General features: G+C 46.7%; 1 protein-coding gene across 3 annotated transcripts in view; it reads left to right on the plus strand.

Moving 5' to 3' along the window:
- The window catches only part of LOC112235956 (tensin), a 209,470-nt gene that overhangs the window by 77,839 nt on the left and 111,239 nt on the right, over positions 1–20,392 (plus strand). For all 3 annotated transcript variants that reach the window (XM_042296717.1, XM_042296720.1, XM_042296716.1), the window contains exon 2: positions 18,926–19,040. In XM_042296717.1, coding sequence (XP_042152651.1) covers positions 18,926–19,040 — 115 coding nt within the window. The remainder of the gene's footprint in view (positions 1–18,925; positions 19,041–20,392) is intronic.

A 20,392-nucleotide genomic window follows, 5' to 3' on the forward strand; every position in this document is an offset into this window, starting at 1 on the left:
AACTACTGTCTTATACACAGTGTAAGGGGATAAAGAATATGTACATAAGGATATATGAATGAGTGATGGTACAGAGCAGCATAGGCAAGATACAGTAGCTGATATTGAGTACAGTATATACATATGAGATGAGTATGTAAACAAAGTGGCATAGTTAAAGTGGCTAGTGATACATGTATTACATAAGGATGCAGTCGATGATATAGAGTACAGTATATACGTATGCATATGAGATGAATAATGTAGGGTATGTAAACATTATATAAGGTAGCATTGTTTAAAGTGGCTAGTGATATATTTACATCATTTCCCATCAATTCCCATTATTAAAGTGGCTGGAGTTGAGTCAGTGTCAGTGTCAGTGTGTTGGCAGCAGCCACTCAATGTTAGTGGTGGTTGTTTAACAGTCTGATGGCCTTGAGATAGAAGCTGTTTTTCAGTCTCTCGGTCCCAGCTTTGATGCACCTGTACTGACCTCGCCTTCTGGATGATAGCGGGGTGAACAGGCAGTGGCTCGGGTGGTTGTTGTCCTTGATGATCTTTATGGCCTTCCTGTAACATCGGGTGGTGTAGGTGTCCTGGAGGGCAGGTAGTTTGCCCCTGGTGATGCGTTGTGCAGACCTCACTACCCTCTGGAGAGCCCCCTGCCCCTAGCCCTAGCCCCATTCCCTTTCCCCTGCCCCTTCCCCTAGCCCCTTCCCCCTGCCCTTAGCCCTAGCCCCATTCCCTTTCCCCTGCACCTAGCCCCTCCCCCCTGCTCCTAGCCCCTGCCCCCTTACCCCTGCACCTAGCCCCTTTCCCCTGCCCCTAGCCCCTTCCCCTGCACCTAGCCCCTTCCCCCTGCTCCTAGCCCCTTCCCCCTGCTCCTAGCCCCATGTCTTTCCCCTGCACCTAGCCCCATGTCTTTCCCCCTGACCCTAGCCCCTGCCCCCTTCCCCCTGCTCCTAGCCCCTTCCCCCTGCTCCTAGCCCCTTCCCCCTCTCCCCCCCATTCCCTTTCCCCTGCACCTAGCCCCTGCCCCCTTCCCCCTGCTCCTAGCCCCTGCCCCCTTCCCCCTGCTCCTAGCCCCTGCCCCCTTCCCCCTGCTCCTAGCCGCTGCTCCCTGCCCCCTGCCCCTAGTCCCAGCCCCTGTCCCCTGCCCATTCCACTGCTTACCACCTGACTGTGGATGTATGGAGACTATGGCTGTGCATCCCAAATGGCACCCTATTCCCTTTATAGTGTACACTTATCAAATGTAGTGCACTATATAGGCATATGGTGCTATTTGGGATGCACATTATATATGAGCTCCAGAGCTGTATTCCAGGATGCCAGGTTGGAATGTTGTTCTATCTATCTATTCTGTATGTGTTAATGTGTTCAATATATACCTGATCTATTCTGTTATAGCTATAATGGATATCCTGTATGTGTTAATGTGTTCAATATATACCTGATCTATTCTGTTATAGCTATAATGGATATCCTGTATGTGTTAATGTGTTCAATATATACCTGATCTATTCTGTTATAGCTATAATGGATATCCTGTATGTGTTCATGTGTTCAATATATACCTGATCTATTCTGTTATAGCTATAATGGATATCCTGTATGTGTTAATGTGTTCAATATATACCTGATCTATTCTGTTATAGCTATAATGGACATACAGTATATATCATTGAAGCATAAAATGACTTTTGTAACAGGTTGTAACAGCAACCACTGCCCCTGTTTGGACTGAAAATACACAGTGTGTGTAGCTGAGAGAAAGGTATTATGTTGTCTGAGAGAGAGACAGGCATGGCGGGAGAGGAGAGGGAAGGAGGGATTTGGAAAAAAGGGGGGAATAAAAGGAGAGAGAAGAGCGCAGCTGTTCATAGTGCAGAGTAAGACGTGACTCGGCATGAGAGCCTGAGGAGGAGGAGAAAAAGGCCAAAGAGGGAAAAAGCTGCAGTTGGTATGGAGGATGACATCCTAGAACCAAGCCTGGGTTCTAAGAATGTTCATTAAATACACACTGTTAATAATGCATGGGGACTCTCTCCGCGGAGATGGGGGAACGTTGGATTCGACCACATGCTAACGGAATCTGCCACAAATAGCAACCGGCATTAGCCAAATGCTAAGTACATCTCTGATGTGCTGTAAAGCTCTCCGAGGAACACTGTTCTGTTAAGCACATGCAAAGCTGTAATCATAACATGCTAGAATACGGTATTTTGATTGATTTAGGTGTTACTACATTCCAGATGTTCACTTCAAACCAACCTCCCTAACAACAGAGGAAGTTAAGATAAATGTTGATCCTACAATATAATGTTTCAGAGAAACACACTATTAGAAAAAAGGGTTCCGAAGGGATTATGCAGCTGTCCCATAGGAGAACCCTTTTTGGTTCCAGGTAGAACCCTCTGTGGGAAGGGTTCCACATGGAATCTAAAAGAGTTCTACCTGGAATGAAAAGGGTTCTACCTGGAACCAAATTGGGTTCTTCTAAGGGTTCTCCTGTGGGGACAGCCAAAGAACCCCTTTTGGTTCTAGATAGCAGTATATTTTCTAAGCGTGCAGAGACTGAAGGTGATAATTACGTAACGAGATGAGATATTGTAAGGTATGACGCTGTATTGATTCATATAGCTAATGTCTGAAGTTGTCCAACAGAGTCCCTTATTGACGGAACAAAATCGATCTTTCTTTGATTTGAAGGAGACTGTTTCCGTGTGTGTGTGTGTGTGTGTGTGTGTGTGTGTGTGTGTGTGTGTGTGTGCATGTCTGTGTTCGTATGCATGTCTATGACTCTGCACTAGTGGACACTGGGCAACCAGATGCGTGTGTCCCCTCCCTGTCTGATTAGTGTGTGTGTCCTCTCCCTGTCTGATTAGTGTGTGTGTGTGTGTGTGTGTGTCAGGGTCTAGCAGGGCTGATGATTAGGCAGTGTGGAGTGATGAGATACTTGCTGTAATGAAGCTGTCTGTCTGCCCTCTCAGGCCCAGACCGAGGCCATAGTTAAATCAGCTACTGTTCTCTAGCTTAGCTCAGCGGGGATAGAGACTCCGAGCTGATAGGTTTAGCATCTATCCAACACTGTTGTACTGTATTGGTGCAGATCTTTTTCTGTTAATAATCAGTGAGGGGTGATGATGATGAAGACGATGATGATGATGATGAAGACGACAACAGTGATCATGATGATAATGATGACGATGATGATGATGAAGATGGAAATGACCATGATGGTGATGATGATGATGAAGATGACGACACCGATGAAGATGATGACATTTAGTGTGACTCTTATTCAGAGGGGTTGGGTTAAATGCGGAAGACACATTTCAGTTGAATACATTTAGTTGGACAACTGACTAGGTCTCCCCCTTTCCCCTTTCCCTTTCATTGGGCCTGTAGTTTTATCACACAGGGACAGACACTGCATGTTGTCGGGAGCCACTTCTGTGTGGACTGAAGTTAGAATTTGGAGCACGGAGAAAGACAGAAAGGGACAATAGCTGTGTGTGTGTGTGTGTGTGTGTGTGTGACTGAGGCAGTCCTTGGAGAATGCAGCCATCACTCTCACTAAACTTAAAGCTGTGTTGCTGTGCCCAGGTGGTGATGCTCTGAGAGTGGACGCCTCCCCAGGCCCCGGCCGACAGCGTCCCAACTTTCGCCACGCCTCACTGGGCACAGAGTTTCTCTCAGGACCCCTCCACCTCCACATCCCTGGAGCTCCAATATATATATATATACATTTAATGCTTGCTCTATAGTCTCCTCTTTCTTCCATTTTCCTTTTCTCTCATTCTCATTTTTAGCTTGTTTTCTTCAGTCACACTCATGTGTCCATCTCTCTCTTTCTCTCTCTCTCCTTTTCATGCCCACTCACTCTTACCCCTCTCTCATGTTGTGCGTCATCTTCCTCTCTCAACTCCCCTGCTCCTTTCAAGTTCCCTCTCTCCCTCTCTCCCATCCCTTCTGCTGTGTGTGGGATGTAGTGGTTTTTCAAAATGACGTCTCTACTTTCCAAGTCTGTGTTTTTTCTGGTGAATATGGGTGTGTTACTTTGGCCGTTGTGTGTGTCTTGTTTTTAGTATATGTGGCTTGGGTGACCTTTTAGTAACAGTGTCCATCCCTTTCTTTAACTTAGTATGAGGTAGGCCTCTGGGCTGTGTGGGTTTAGTAGAGGTGGAGGAGAGGAGGGAGAGAGAGAGAGAGAGAGCGAGAGAGAGACCATAACGGAGGGTGTGGTGGACTTGGAGGAGAGAACAGCAAGCAAGGGTTTGGTAGAGGTGGAGGAGAGGAGGGAGAGAGAGAGCCCATAACGGAGGGTGTGGTAGACAAGAGGGGAGATCCTCAAAAAGTTCTACAGCTGCACCATCGAGCGCATCTTGACTGGCTGCATCACTGATTGGTATGGCAAATGCACCGCCCTTGACTGCAAAGCACTACAGAGGATGTTGTGGACAGCCCATCACTGGTCATGAGCTCCCTCCAATCCAGGACCTCTATATCAGATGGTGTCAGAGGAAGGCCCAAAAAATTGCCAAAGACTCCAGGCACCCAAGCCATGTTCTCTGCTACCGTCCAGCAAACGGTACCGGAGCATCGGCTCTTGGACCAACAGACTCCGATGCAGCTTCTACCCCAAGCCATAAGACTGCTAAATAGCAAGACTGCTAAATAGTTAATTAATAGTACTCAAACTAAATAGCAAAAAAAGAAACGGGCTCTCACTGTCAACTGCGTTTATTTTCAGCAAACTTAACATGTGTAAATTTTGTATGAACATCACAAGATGCAACAACTGAGACCTAAACTGAACAAGTTCCACAGACATGTGACTAACAGAAATGGAATAATGTGTCCCTGAACAAAGGGGGGTTCAAAATCAAAAGTAACTCTCAGTATCTGGTGTGGCCACCAGCTGCATTAAGTACTGCAGTGCATCTCGTCCTCATGGACTGCACCAGATTTGCCAGTTCTTGCTTTGAGATGTTAACCCACTCTTCCACCATGGCCCTAGCCCTCACCCTCCGATCCAACAGGTCCCAGACGTGCTCAATGGGATTGAGATCCGGACACTTCGCTGGTCATAGCAGAACACTGACATTCCTGTCTTGCAGGAAGTCATGCACAGAACGAGCAGTATGGCTGGTGGCATTGTCATGCTGGAGGGTCGTGTCAGGATGAGCCTGCAGGAAGGGTACCACATGAGGGAGGAGGATGTCTTCCCTGTAACGAACAGCGTTGAGATTGCCTGCAATGACAACAAGCTCAGTCCGATGATGCTGTGACACACCACCCCAGACCATGACGGACCCTCCACCTCCAAAACGATCCCGCTCCAGAGTACAGGCATCGCAGTAACGCTCATTCCTTCGACGATAAAAATGAATCCGACCATTACCCCTGGTGAGACAAAACCGTGACTCGTCAGTGAAGAGCACTTTCTGCCAGTCCTGTCTGGTCCAGCAACGGTGGGTTTGTGCCCATAGGAGACGTTGTTGCCGGTGATGTCTGGTGAGGACCTGCCTTACAACAGGACTACAAGCCCTCAGTCCTGCCTCTCTCAGCCTATTGCGGACAGTCTGAGCATTAATGGAGGGATTGTGCGTTCCTGGTGTAACAGGCAGTTGTTGATGCAATCCTGTACCTGTCCCGCAGGTGTGATGTTCTGATGTACCGATCCTGTGCAGGTGTTGTTACACGTGGTCTGCCACTGCGAAAACGATCAGCTGTCCGTCCTGTCTCCCTGTAGCGCTGTCTTAGGCGTCTCACAGTGCGGACATTTTAATTTATTTTCCTTGGCCATGTCTGCAGTCCTCATGCCTCCTTGCAGCATGCCTAAGGCACGTTCACGCAGATGAGCAGGAACCCTGGGCATCTTTCTTTTGGTGTTTTTCAGAGTCAGTAGAAAGGCCACTTTAGTGTACTAAGTTTTTGTAACTGTGACCTTAATTGCCTGTAAGCTGTTAGTGTCTTAACGACCGTTCCACAGGTGCATGTTCATGAATTGTTTATGGTTCATTGAACAAGCATGGGAAACAGTGTTTAAACCCTTTACAATGAAGATGTGTGAAGTTATTTGGATTTTTACAAATTATCTTTGAGTTTATCTGCACGGACTCTATCTTGCACTGACCCAATGCACACTCACTAGACTATATATACAAACCATATACACACTCACTAGACTATATATACAGAGAGAGCCCATAACGGAGGGTGTGGTGGACTAGAGGAGAGAACAGCAGGCGAGGGTTTGGTAGAGGTGGAGGAGAGGAGAGAGAGAGACCATAACGGAGGGTGTGGTGGACTAGAGGAGAGAACAGCAGGCGAGGGTTTGGTAGAGGTGGAGGAGAGGAGAGAGAGAGACCATAACGGAGGGTGTGGTGGACTAGAGGAGAGAACAGCAGGCGAGGATTTGGTAGAGGTGGAGGAGAGGAGAGAGAGAGACCATAACGGAGGGTGTGGTGGACTAGAGGAGACAACAGCAGGAGAGTCACCAAGCCAGGCCTGGTAACAATCAGTCTTTCAAAGCCATAGCTCTAGTCCTCATAATGGGCTTGCTGCTTTAGACACCAAGGTGGGGGTGGGAGTGGGCTGGGGGGCTTGGTGTGGGTGTGTGTTCATGACATGTTCTGTCATTCCGCCATGCGTGCCAGTACAGTACAGTATATCTACAGTTTCATCTTGTTGTGTTGGCCCTTGCTCCACAACATCATTGATTATCATTGACTGTATGGCATCATAAGTAGCTTAGATGCAGGCTAATGATAATAATCACTACAGTTTTACAGTTTTACAGTATTGCAAGAATGTGTCTGTGTGTGTGTATGTTGTGTATGTGTGTGTACTTGGTGTGTGTGAGTGTGTATGTTGTGTGTGTGTGTCTGTGTGTATTGCGAGAATGTGTCTGTGTGTGTGTATGTTGTGTATGTGTGTGTACTTGGTGTGTGTGAGTGTGTATGTTGTGTGTGTGTGTATGTGTGTGTGTGTGTCACCACCATTGATCACATCCCCCCTCCTCCTGCTCCTCTCTTGTTAATTATCTGTCTTTGTCTGCTGACAGTGTCTGATGCTAGCTCATGATACTGGCCCAACCTGGCAACGTGCCTACTCTGCTCTGCATTGCCAGTCCTCTAGAGTGCACACACATGCATGAACGTATACTGTACATATGAATATACACATGTGTTTATGCACATACACACACATCTTCATCATCCTCCTCACTTTAATCGCTGGCAACCCGGCTGGTTGAGAAGACTATGCATTGATCACATCAGTATAAACACATGTAACACACGCACACGCACGCACGCATTACACACACGCACATACACACATACACACACTTTGGCTCACAAAGGCGTCCATTGTTCCTACCAGAATTCCAATTTGCTGGAAATTGAAAGCAGGTGTTGTGCCGTGGTCTTTGGTGCTTTGCATCTCAGCCCCCCCCGGCCACATTGATGGAACTCTGTTTGAAATCACGTCTGGGACACAGATTGTAACCTCTCTCTATATGGTCATACTCCAGCCTCTGTCATAAATTCTGGCTCAGACTGTAGTTCACAACGTTGCTGGTGCAAGTCCTGCTTCTGTCATTCTCCCCCTTCTGCCATTCTCCCCTTCTGCCATTCTCCCCTTCTGCCATTCTCCCCTTCTGTCATTCTCCCCTTCTGCCATTCACCCCTTCTGTCATTCTCCCCTTCTGTCATTCTCCCCTTCTGTCATTCTCCCCTTCTGTCATTCCCCCTTCTGTCATTCTCCCCTTCTGCCATTCTCCCCTTCTGTCATTCTCCCCTTCTGCCATTCTCCCCTTCTGTCATTCCCCCTTCTGCCATTCTCCCCTTCTGTCATTCTCCCCTTCTGTCATTCTCCCCTTCTGCCATTCTCCCCTTCTGTCATTCTCCCCTTCTGTCATTCTCCCCTTCTGCCATTCTCCCCTTCTGTCATTCTCCCCTTCTGTCATTCTCCCCTTCTGTCATTCTCCCCTTCTGCCATTCTCCCCTTCTGTCATTCTCCCCTTCTGTCATTCTCCCCTTCTGCCATTCTCCCCTTCTGTCATTCTCCCCTTCTGCCATTCTCCCCTTCTGCCTTTCTCCCTCAATTTCCGCTACTCCCCCCCAATCAAATTCCTTGTTAATGTCTTTTAATGCAGTTCCAGAATCTGGGTTAAGCAATTGCAAAGTGTGGCAGCTTTGATTGTTGCTAGTTCTTCAATTAATGTGCTATACCTTCAGGGAATCAGTTGATGCAGATTCAATCTTCAACAGTGTTTACTGTTGAAAATTATTGTTCCCCTGAGCTAAATTAATTTCACCCAGGGGTGGAATATACCTAGGGTTGCCAAAATCCTGTAACTTTCCCATAATGCCCACATTTTCCAAAAATCCTGTTTGGAGGATTCCTGGATTTTCTGCTTATTCCCTCCTGATTCCGCGGTAATCTTTCAACCAGGTTTTCTGCTTAATCGCTCCTGATTCCGCAGTAATCTTTCAACCAGGTTTTCTGCTTATTCCCTCCTGATTCCGCGGTAATCTTTCAACCAGGTTTTCTGCTTATTCCCTCGTGATTCCGCGGTAATCTTTCAACCAGGTTTTCTGCTTATTCCCTCCTGATTCCGCGGTAATCTTTCAACCAGGTTTTCTGCTTATTCCCTCCTGATTCCGCGGTAATCTTTCAACCAGGTTTTCTGCTTATTCCCTCGTGATTCCGCGGTAATCTTTCAACCAGGTTTTCTGCTTATTCCCTCCTGATTCCGCGGTAATCTTTCAACCAGGTTTTCTGCTTATTCCCTCCTGATTCCACGGTAATCTTTCAACCAGGTTTTCTGCTTATTTCCTCCTGATTCCGCGGTAATCTTTCAACCAGGTTTTCTGCTTATTTCCTCCTGATTCCGCGGCAATCTTTCAACCAGGTTTTCTGCTTATTTCCTCCTGATTCCGCGGTAATCTTTCAACCAGGTTTTCTGCTTATTTCCTCCTGATTCCGCGGTAATCTTTCAACCAGGTTTTCTGCTTATTTCCTCCTGATTCCGCGGTAATCTTTCAACCAGGTTTTCTGGAAAACCGGACATTTACCGGATTTTTTACAACCCTAACTGTACCATACAAACAATAATTGCTATCCAGAACCTAAAAGCATTATTCAGCCATATTCAGCATATATTAAATACATTTTCTGAGCCCTACATGAACAATATTTAATGAGCACAAGCCCAAAAAAGCCCAAATGATTGTGCCATTTTCCAATAAATATATCATATAGACTACTGAACATTACCCACGACAGAAAAACATAAAAGCCCATAGATGTAGCCAGCTATATGCTCTCTTGGGTAAATAAATGAAACTAGCTCCAGCAGGCTCATCCTTTTGAGTGTGAACTGTAGTACTGTATTGTATTATACTGTATATATGGACTGGAATTATGCACATCGTTCAAACCATGATAAAACAGGGAGAGAACATACGACTCTGGTACAACACATGTGGCTAACAAAGTTACAAGTGTAGGCTGGAGAATTTGATTATAATTTTGAAATATAATAGGGCCTATTTGTATGATTAGCAGGCAAACTTATACACCTTCCATAATATACACCTTCCATAATACTTCCCTGATGTGATTAGCCTTCCTCCTCTTTCTCTCTCTATAGTTGCTTCATTCCTTCCTCACTTTCAACAGTTAAATGAAATACATTTATTTGTCCTCATCTTCATCATTCTAATGACACCCTTGAGTAATACTGGACCAGAATTAGATGCAAAAGGTCTTTCCCTTCTCTTCACCAAGATTGAACGATTCACTCTTCTTTCAAACTACCCTTGAGTTCTATTGGCTGCTGTATTTAACATTCAGCAAAAAAAGAGCTTGCGTCCCTCTTCGATTAGTCAGTTGGTGTAAGAAATGCTAAAAAAAAGGATGTCCAGCGAGCTGTTCTGGTGTAGCTTTTCCTGCATGGGACTCAAGTGTTTTTTTATGGAGAGGCCAGCGGAGCGCAGATGCTTGCTTGTTGTGCAAGAGACAGAGGCAATAAGTTGGAAGCTTATTACGCACAACCCCTCATTAATGAGCTAAATATAAGGCTGATACTGCAATGAATGTATTACTTGAAAGAGGTAGGCTGGGACATCAATATATATCAATCTGGGGGGTGATCTATTTTGGATGCAATTTGAATGTTCAAGTTGATGCAGAGAGAGAGAGAAAGACAGAGTGCTCTCGCGCGTACTGATTTAAAGCAACGACATTCGAGTGACAGGCTGTTTTAAAACTCCACTGCTCCAATGGGAAAAAATATATCTTTACAATGAAAAAACAAGGTGACCCCGAAAGACCGATGGAGATGGGTAAATTAGACACGCATTCAGTCCTTATATTACTGTAGCATAGGCTCTGCTGCAGCATGTGTAGGTGTACCTGTCACTAGAAAAACAGTTCCCATGATGAGATGATACAGTAGGTCTCCATGCATTGTGAATTGCACTCCATACTGAGATGGGCTGTCTGTCTCCACCCTGAGCGTTGATTCATCATGCAGAGGCTGTAGAGAAGCCCGATTTAGACATCTTTATTTATTTATTATTTAACCTTTATTTAACCAGGAAGGGCTCATTGAGATTAAAATCTCTTTTTCAAGAGCGCCCTGGCCAAGATAGGCAGCACCAAGTCATTACAAAAAAATTACAGACAGACATGAAAAACTACAAGTAATCTAGTAAAAACCATAGAATTCACAAGAGTATAAAACAGCAAATTAAAAACATTGACAGGTCAGGAAATCAGCCTCAAAATCCTTCATCAGTGATTTAAAAACACCAATCGGGACAAGTTCTTCCAGTTTAAAAGTATTTTGTGAGGTGTTCCAAGACGATGGCGCAGAGTACATAAAAGCCCTTTTACCAAATTCAGTTGGGACATTTGGAACAGTTAGCAGGATAAAGTCCAGCGAACGAAGAGAGTACCCACCACATTTCTGAACAATAAAAATGCACAAATAAAAAGGTATCGCACATCATTTAACAGTTCCATTTCACACCATGCTCTCTTCATAGAAATCATTTAACCCTAACCCATCTGGACAAGAGGAATACCTATGTGAGAATGCTGTTCATCGACTATAGCTCGGCATTCAACACCATAGTACCCTCCAAGCTCGTCATCAAGCTCGAGACCCTGGGTCTCGACCCCGCCCTGTGCAACTGGGTACTGGACTTCCTGACGGGCCGCCCCCAGGTGGTGAGGGTAGGCAACAACATCTCCTCCCCGCTGATCCTCAACACTGGGGCCCCACAAGGGTGCGTTCTGAGCCCTCTCCTGTACTCCCTGTTCACCCACGACTGCGTGGCCATGCACGCCTCCAACTCAATCATCAAGTTTGCGGACGACACAACAGTGGTAGGCTTGATTACCAACAACGACGAGACGGCCTACAGGGAGGAGGTGAGGGCCCTCGGAGTGTGGTGTCAGGAAAATAACCTCACACTCAACGTCAACAAAACTAAGGAGATGATTGTGGACTTCAGGAAACAGCAGAGGGAACACCCCCCCCATCCACATCGACGGAACTGTAGTGGAGAGGGTAGCAAGTTTTAAGTTCCTCGGCATACACATCACAGACAAACTGAACTGGTCCACTCACACAGACAGCATCGTGAGGAAGGCGCAGCAGCGCCTCTTCAACCTCAGGAGGCTGAAGAAATTCGGCTTGTCACCAAAAGCACTCACAAACTTCTACAGATGCACAATCGAGAGCATCCTGGCGGGCTGTATCACCGCCTGGTATGGCAACTGCACCGCCCTCAACCGTAAGGCTCTCCAGAGGGTAGTGAGGTCTGCACAACGCATCACCGGGGCAAACTACCTGCCCTCCAGGACACCTACACCACCCGATGCTACAGGAAGGCCATAAAGATCATCAAGGACATCAACCACCCGAGCCACTGCCTGTTCACCCCGCTGTCATCCAGAAGGCGAGGTCAGTACAGGTGCATCAAAGCTGGGACCGAGAGACTGAAAAACAGCTTCTATCTCAAGGCCATCAGACTGTTAAACAGCCACCACTAACATTGAGTGGCTACTGCCAACACACTGTCAATGACACTGACTCTACTCCAGCCACTTTAATAATGGGAATTGATGGGAAATGATGTAAATATATCACTAGCCACTTTAAACAATGCTACCTTATATAATGTTACTTACCCTACATTATTCATCTCATATGCATACGTAGATACTGTACTCTATATCATCGACTGCATCCTTATGTAATACATGTATCACTAGCCACTTTAACTATGCCACTTGGTTTACATACTCATCTCATATGTATATACTGTACTCGATATCATCTACCGTATCTTGCCTATGCTGCTCTGTACCATCACTCATTCATATATCCTTATGTACATATTCTTTATCCCCTTACACTGTGTACAAGACAGTAGTTTTTTTTTTTTTTTTTGAATTGTTAGTTAGATTACTTGTTCGTTATTACTGCATTGTCGGAACTAGAAGCACAAGCATTTCGCTACACTCGCATTAACATCTGCTAACCATGTGTATGTGACAAATAAAATTTGATTTGATTTGATTTGATTCATTTATTAGAATTTACTGGTTTCTTACAGTTATTTATCCTGGGAAAAGGGAGTGGTTTTGGGCGGTAAAACCTGATAAATCTTGGCAACCGGGTTCCCACCATTCAACCATATTCCCTATGTAGTGCACTACCTTTGACCATAGGCTCTGCTCAAAAGTAGTGCACTACATAGGGAATAGGGTGCCATTTTGGATGCAGAAAAGGCCATTGATCTCCCCACTTCCCTGACCTCTCAGCCAAGGGTCAAGTCAATACTTTGTAGGTGGTGAAAGATCTGTTTAACCCGTTATGGTTTGAACAGAAATCTATTCAATCTCGAATACTCTCGTTGTTCCACAACAGTTTGACCTTTGACCAGTCACGACTGAAGACTGGGACGCTCGATGCTCAGTGAGTTGAAAACCTTAGGTGCAATTCCATGTCAAATGAAAAGCAGGCATCTTCTCATGTGGAGGGAGGGAGAGGGAGAGAGAGAGAGAGAGAGAGAGAGAGAGAGAGAGAGAGAGAGAGAGGGAAGGGTTGCATTCCTATCCCCGGGAAGAGAGGAAATGGAGTGTGGTCCCCTGGACTGACTGCCTTTCTTCCTCTCCCAAACTTGAACCATCTTCTTCCCTTTATAGTTCTACTATCCCCCGAAGCCTCACCCCTGTATCCCCCTATAACCCTCACCCATACTCCGCCCAAACCTTACCCCAGTGTCCCCCTCTGCCCCACACCCATACTCCCCCAAACCTCACCCCTGTATCCCCCTCTGACCAACACCCATACTCTCCCCAAACCTCACCCCTGTGTCCCCCTCTGACCCACACCCACACCCATACTCCCCTCAAACCTCACCCCTGTGTCCCCCTCTGACCCTCACCCATACTGGGAGTTGGAGCTGGAATGTGTCTTTAGAAGGACCTCTTCTCTCTCTTTAGGTTTACTGAATGCTTCCCAGTGATGGGCCATTAGAGACTCTTACTCCATAAACAGGGCTGAGGGAGGCTTTCTGTGGTCTCAATGTGTTTATGAACTGTTAACACCTTTACGATTTCAACCACAGTGTGTGCATCTGTGTGTGTGCATGCATACGTGTTTGCATATGTGTGTGTGTGTGTGTGTATATGTGCCTCCGTGCCTGTGTGTGTACTTGCTTGTGTGTGTGTGTTCGCTTAGACAGCAGTATGTTTGTGATGAACTAAAGAGGCCTGTCTTCTTTTTCTGTCTTCTTTTTCTGGCATGTAGGCCTGCCTAATAGCTGACACTGACATTAGTGTATGTGTGTGTGTGAGTGTGTGTGCGTGCGTGCTGGCCCCATGCCTGTTCCTCCTCTCACAGTGGAGGACAGAGCAGTGCCTTTCAGAATGGTTCCCTCCCTCCTCTCCTCCATTCTGGCTCTAAGTGGGGTCACGGTCGCAGTACCGCAGTGATACTTTTTATTAGCTAAGTGCAACTGGGGAGGAAGAACATGGGTTGTGATTTACTGGACCTGCTGTCTAAGCAAACACACACACTCATACACACACTCATACACACTCTCTCTCTCTCTCTCTCTCTCTCTCTGTCTCTGGCAGTATAAGGGAATGTCAGCTCCTCTGCTGTGATGTGGGGCTTGTGTTGTGACATCCATCCACAGAGACTAGGTCATCAATACCACCAGTGACATGCATCTATTACACTTCATAAACACTGTTAGCATTGTGATATGTTGTGTTGTGTTATATTATGTTACGTTGTGTTGTGTTGTTTTATGTTGTGTGGTGTTATTTACATTGATGGCCATAATTGTGATACTTGTTTTGATACTGCTAGAGTACGTATGTGGCAGAGAGATCAGTGTACTCTCTCCAGAGTTGAACACTACAGTGTCCGTGTCTTGATGTGCCTAGTGTGTCTACTAGTGTGTCTACTCTACATTGTGCATGGCTCTTTCCTCTCTCTCCTCTCATCTCTCTCTCCTCTATTTCCTCTCTCCTCTATTCTCTCTCTCCTCTCTCTCTTCTTTCTCTCCTCTATTTCCTCTCTCCTCTATTTCCTCTCTCCTCTATTTCCTCTCTCTTCTCTTCTCTTCTCTTCTCTTCTCTTCTCTTCTCTTCTCTTCTCTTCTCTTCTCTTCTCTTCTCTTCTCTTCTCTTCTCTTCTCTTCTCTTCTCTCTCTCCTCTCTCTCTCTCTCTCCCTCTCTCCTCTCTCTCCTCTCTTCTCTCCTCTCTCTCACATTGTCCCTCTCTCTCCTCTCTCTCCTCTCCTCTCTCTCTCATCTCCCTCCTCTGCCTCTCTCTCGTCTCTCTCTCTCCCCTCTTTCCTCTCACATCTCTCTCCTCTCTCCTCTCTCTCATCTCTCTCCTGTCTCTCATCTCTCTCCTCTCTTTCCTCTCTTTCCTCTCTCTCATCTCTCTCCTCTCTTTCTCATCTTTCTCCTGTCTCCTCTCTTTCATCTTTCATCTCTCTCATCTCTCTCTCTCTCTCTCCTCTCTCTCATCTTGTCCCTCTCTCTCCTCTCTCACTTCTCTCCCCTCCCTCCTCCTCTCTCCTCTCGTTCCTCTCTCCTCTCTCTCCTCTCTCCTCTCTCCTATTTCACTTCTCGTTCCTCTCTCTCCTCTTTCTCTTCTCGTTCCTCTCTCTCCTCTTTCTCTTCTCATTCCTCTCTCTCCTCTCTCCTCTTTCTCTTCTCGTTCCATTCTCTCCTCTCTCCTCTTTCTCTTCTCGTTCCTCTCTCTCCTCTCTCCTCTTTCTCTTCTCGTTCCATTCTCTCCTCTCTCCTCTTTCTCTTCTCGTTCCTCTCTCTCATCTCTCCTCTTTCTCTTCTCGTTCCTCTCTCTCCTCTCTCCTCTTTCTCTTCTCGTTCCTCTCTCTCATCTCTCCTCTTTCTCTTCTCGTTCCTCTCTCTCATCTCTCCTCTTTCTCTTCTCGTTCCTCTCTCTCATCTCTCCTCTTTCTCTTCTCGTTCCTCTCTCTCCTCTCTCCTCTTTCTCTTCTCGTTCCATTCTCTCCTCTTTCTCTTCTCGTTCCTCTCTCTTCTCTCTCCTCTTTCTCTTCTCGTTCCATTCTCTCCTCTTTCTCTTCTCGTTCCTCTCGCTCCTCTCTCCTCTTTCTCTTCTCGTTCCTCTCTCCCTTCACTCCTCTTTCTCTTCTCTCCTTTCTCTTCTCTATCTTCTCTTCTCATGAACCAGGTGCTGCCAACTGTCAGGGGCCTAGAGGGTTACTGCCAGGCCATTTTCTCATCCCCCCTGTCTCTCTCTCTCTCTCTCTCTCTTTTTCATCATCCCCCCTCTCTCTCTCCCCCCTCTCTCTCTCTGAAGGTACAACTCACAGATGCTCTCTGGCAGCAGTACAAGCCCTCATTTCGACTCCTGTCATGAAGACGCTTGATGTGTGTGCCAGTAGAAGTGTGTGTGTGCTCGTACCTGTGTGTGAGTGTCACTGTGTGTGTTTGTACCTGTGTGTGTTTATATGTGCGTTTGATGTAGTGGGCCCATCCATCATCTCAGGGCTTGACGGGACGCGGCGACCCTAGTTGCCGTGGCAGCAAGGTAGCCATGGCACCTGGCTGTGACACAGCTGGTTGTGTGTGATTGGTGGAGCCAGCGGTTTTCAGCCAGGTCCTCTTTAACATAAGGGCTTTAAAGTCACACTGAGGTGATCCATGACTGTTAAAGACTTAATGGCCAGCGAGCAGCTGCCAGTATCCCAGACAGACCCAGACAGCTGCCAGTATCCTAGACAGCCCCAGATGTGCGGTTGGACAGAGTTTCATTCCAGAACAGGTTGCTTTGCCTCCCTTCTAGCCTTGTTCTCCTACCCTGGTGGGTCAAATCTGCAAAAAGTACTGAACAAGGAAAGTAGGGAGAGGTCTACTTTTAAAACGTTGTCCTCAAAATAGTTATAGACAGAAAAGCCCATCGGTCAACTTACCAAGCAAAACATGGTTTCAGACAGACTGACAGACATAAACTGAACTCAGCTCCAAGGTGACCAGTTAGTCTTTGGAACAGAAAAATAAACTGGGTCTATCCACTTTAGCAAACGTTGTCCTCACCACCCACCCAATCCTGCATGTTTCTATAAAACCTCCACCCTCAGCTAGATGGAGCAGGTGGAGACTGCATGGCTGAAGAGGTCTGTCTGGGAAAGGGGGACACCTAGTCAACTGAATGCGTTCAACTCAAATGTGTCTTCCGCATTTAACCCAACTCCTCTGAATCCGAGAGGTGCAGGGGGCTGCCTTAATCAACATCCACGTCGTCGTTACCGAGGGAGCAGTTGTTGTTGGGGGTTAAAGGTAAAACGGCAGATGGTTCCACCTTGGCGGCTCAGGGATTCAAACCAGCGACCTTTCAGTTTTTGCTGGTGGAGCAGGGGGAGACTGTGTGGCTGAAAAGGGGGACTGGTGTACTGTTAGTTTGGATAGGTGTAACAGCATTACAATAACACAAGACCGAGTCCACTCCATCAACAGATCTGGGGAAGAAAGGTCTGTTTGTTAGAGTGGCAGTGTGTGTGTGTGTGTGTGTGTGTGTGTGTATTTGTGTGTGTGTGCATGCGTGTCTGTGCGCGAGTGCGTGTGTGTGTGTGTTTCGTCGGGTTCCATGTCATTAGCTTGAGTCACTGTGGTTATGTGTTAATGTGACTCACAGTTCTGCAGTGCCAATGGTCACTGCCAGAGTTAGTCTCAGCCAATACCTTGGTCTATTAGCATTACAATTAAGCAATGATTCCCTTAGCGGCTAGCTGTTAGCTTTGTAGCAGCTAGCTAGCCGTTAGCTTCCCTCTCTGCGGCTCTATGCTGTCAGTGGCTAGCTGTTAGCTTTGCAGCAGCTAGCTAGCTGTTAGCTTCCCTCTCTGCGTCTCTATGCAGTCAGTGGCTAGCTTTTAGCCTTCTAGCAGCTAGCTAGCCGTTAGCTTCCCTCTCTGCGGCCCTATGCTTTCAGTGGCTAGCTTTTAGCTTTGTAGCAGCTAGCTAGCTGTTAGCGTTCCTCTCTCGGCAGTCAAGGTCAGTCGTCATCCCCTCTGGAGCTTAGCAGGCTTGTCACTGGGTGACAAAAGCCATTAAGATGTAGGGAGATAGAGGAGCAAAACGCTGAGAAACACACTTTTATAAAAGCTCAGAGACAAATTGGCTGTGGCACATGGAGAGAGACAGAGAGAGGGGGGGGCTGCTACTCCAGACTCAAAGCTCACAGACGGTGAGGCTATTATGTCTTTCATCAGAACCAAGCTAGGGCCGGGACGATACCTGTGTGTGTGTGTGTGTGTGTGTGTGTGTGTGTGTGTGTGGGGGGCAAGGAAACACGAAGCGGATTTAACTTCTTTAGAAAATCAGCGCTAATGTTGGAAACAAATATCATATTGTCATCAAGAGTCATATTTATTTTCCTAGCGACAGCGCACAATGTTTTACATACAGCAGGTTTTTAAATGACCAAAGAGTTGGTTCTGCTTCGTGTTTTAATTTTTGGCCAATAGAAAAAATATCCCGAAAAAGTATCGTCACAGACCTAAACCAGACCCAACCCAGTAGTTTCCGGACTGCATTCTCTTGTACTGTATTCTGTGTCGTGTCATTGGGGGTAAAGCAGACATTTCCCGCTCAGTCGTTTGGAGGCTAAATAGAGTTTTGTTGTAGCGTTTCTAGAGCTTATCTCTCCTCAGGCTGCACTGATGCAAGGCTGCCTGCTCATCTATTTACAGTACCCCCCCACACACACACAGACACAGATACACACACACACACACAAACAGATACACACACACACACACACACACACACAACAGATACACACACACACACACAAACAGATACACACATAGACACACTCATGGATGCACGCACGTACACAAACACACACACACACACACACACAAACAGGTACACACACACATGCATGGATGCACGCACGTACACAAACACACACACACGGTTGGTTTCTAGAGATTCTGGGCCCTGTGGCTGCTGTGAGGCCTGTTCCTCCTCTCTTCCACATGAATGAATCATTGAATAAGACAACTTCAAAGAGGAAACATCCTGTGCTGGAGAATGGGCTGGGCTGCTACTGCTGCTACTACTAACTATGACACTCCCATACACTGCTTCACGCTACGTGTGTGTTTGTGTTTGTGCGGGTCATGTAGTGTGTAGCGTGTGTGTGTGTGTCCAACCAGTAGCAACCGCCATCTCCTCTTTTGTTTCCTTCAACACACAAGCCTGTGTATTGATTATATTCATTACAGAAACACTGAAGGCTGTCGATAGAGGCACTATTCACTTGCTAATTTCAAAATATGATTTGTTGATCTTATCCAGGTCTTCTCCTCCCTAACCTCTTCCTCTCTATATCTCCCCTCAGCCTGAGGAGTTGGAGAGTGTCCACACACACAATTTCAAGCTTAAGCCCTTCAAGAAAGTCAAGAGCTGTGATGTATGTCAGCAGGCCATCACCAAGGATGGGCTCATCTGTAAAGGTGAGTGGATGGATGGGAAAGTTTTAATTTTCACAGGGACACGATTCAGCACAATGGACAGCTTCTGTCTCTCTCTCCCTCTCTGCCATGTTCTTGACCACGAGCCATTGGTGCTCCCCCCATACCTCTATTCGTTTCTCCTTTTGTCAATTTCTCTCTCCCTCTATCCTCCCTCCTTATATCTTTCCCTCTCTCTCCCTCTATCCTCCCCTCCTTCTCTCTCTCCCTCTCGCTCTCTCTATCCTCCCCCTCTCTGTTTCTCTCTCTCTCTGTTATGAAAAGCTACCTCTTCACACAGAGAGCAATTGACAAACCTCCGTCCAGTAAGCCCAGAAGCAGTCTGGGGGGAGTCTGGTCTGGGCTCAGTTTGAGGGCTTTGGCAGAGGCTTTGCTGTTAAAATTAGCCTGCTGCTGCTGCTGCATTAGCCCAGATAAGAGAGGGAGAAAGAAAGAGGGAGAGATTGGTTGGTGTAGAGAGGGGGAGAGGGGATGAGAGAGAGAGAACGAGAGAGAGCGAAAGAGAGAAATTAGGAAATTATGCTGCGACAAATATTGTATATTATGATCTTTGCTGGTAACATCCTCTGGATCTTTCTGAGCTGTCAGAGCTGCCAGTGTTTCCAAACAAAAGGCTAGAGTCACATGATCCTCGGAGCATTCTGCAGCCTCTTCCTGTCGCCGTCTGTGGTTGCCAGGAAGTGTTGCTATGGCCCCTCACAATGGGAGCCATCCTCCACTGACGCAGGGTGGCATGTGGCCAGAGACAGAGAGACATGCGCACACATGCACTCGCACGTACACATACATACACACACGAGACAAGTAAGGATGAATGTTTACGTTTTCTGCATATACAATAGAACTAGATTAACAGTCAACCCCCCCATTAAATATACTGCTGCAATATAGCAAAGCATTTCTGCCCAGTGTCTCAATTTGATTAGCGCCATCTGTTGGCCGTAAAGATTCTGTGTGTTTAATATTCCTATAATAAGCCTGTATGTTTGCTTTACACTGTCAGGCTCAATGTGCAATGCAGTCCTTAGGATTTCACTATAGCCTTGTCAGCAGTAGATTACTGTATCCTGGCTTGGTGATGAGTACCTGGGAACACACACACACACACACACACACACACACACACAAGCACACACACACACACACACACACACACACACACACACACACACACACACACACACACACACACACACACACACACACACACACACACACACAGGAACACACACAGACACACACACAGACACACACTCCACATTGGGATCACTTGAGCTGGTGGTAGGAAGCAGGTGTGTGGGGTCAAAGGTCATCACATGGCCACATCACTTCAC

This window comes from Oncorhynchus tshawytscha, linkage group LG14 (assembly GCF_018296145.1).
Source record: "Oncorhynchus tshawytscha isolate Ot180627B linkage group LG14, Otsh_v2.0, whole genome shotgun sequence".
NCBI lineage: Eukaryota > Metazoa > Chordata > Actinopteri > Salmoniformes > Salmonidae > Oncorhynchus > Oncorhynchus tshawytscha.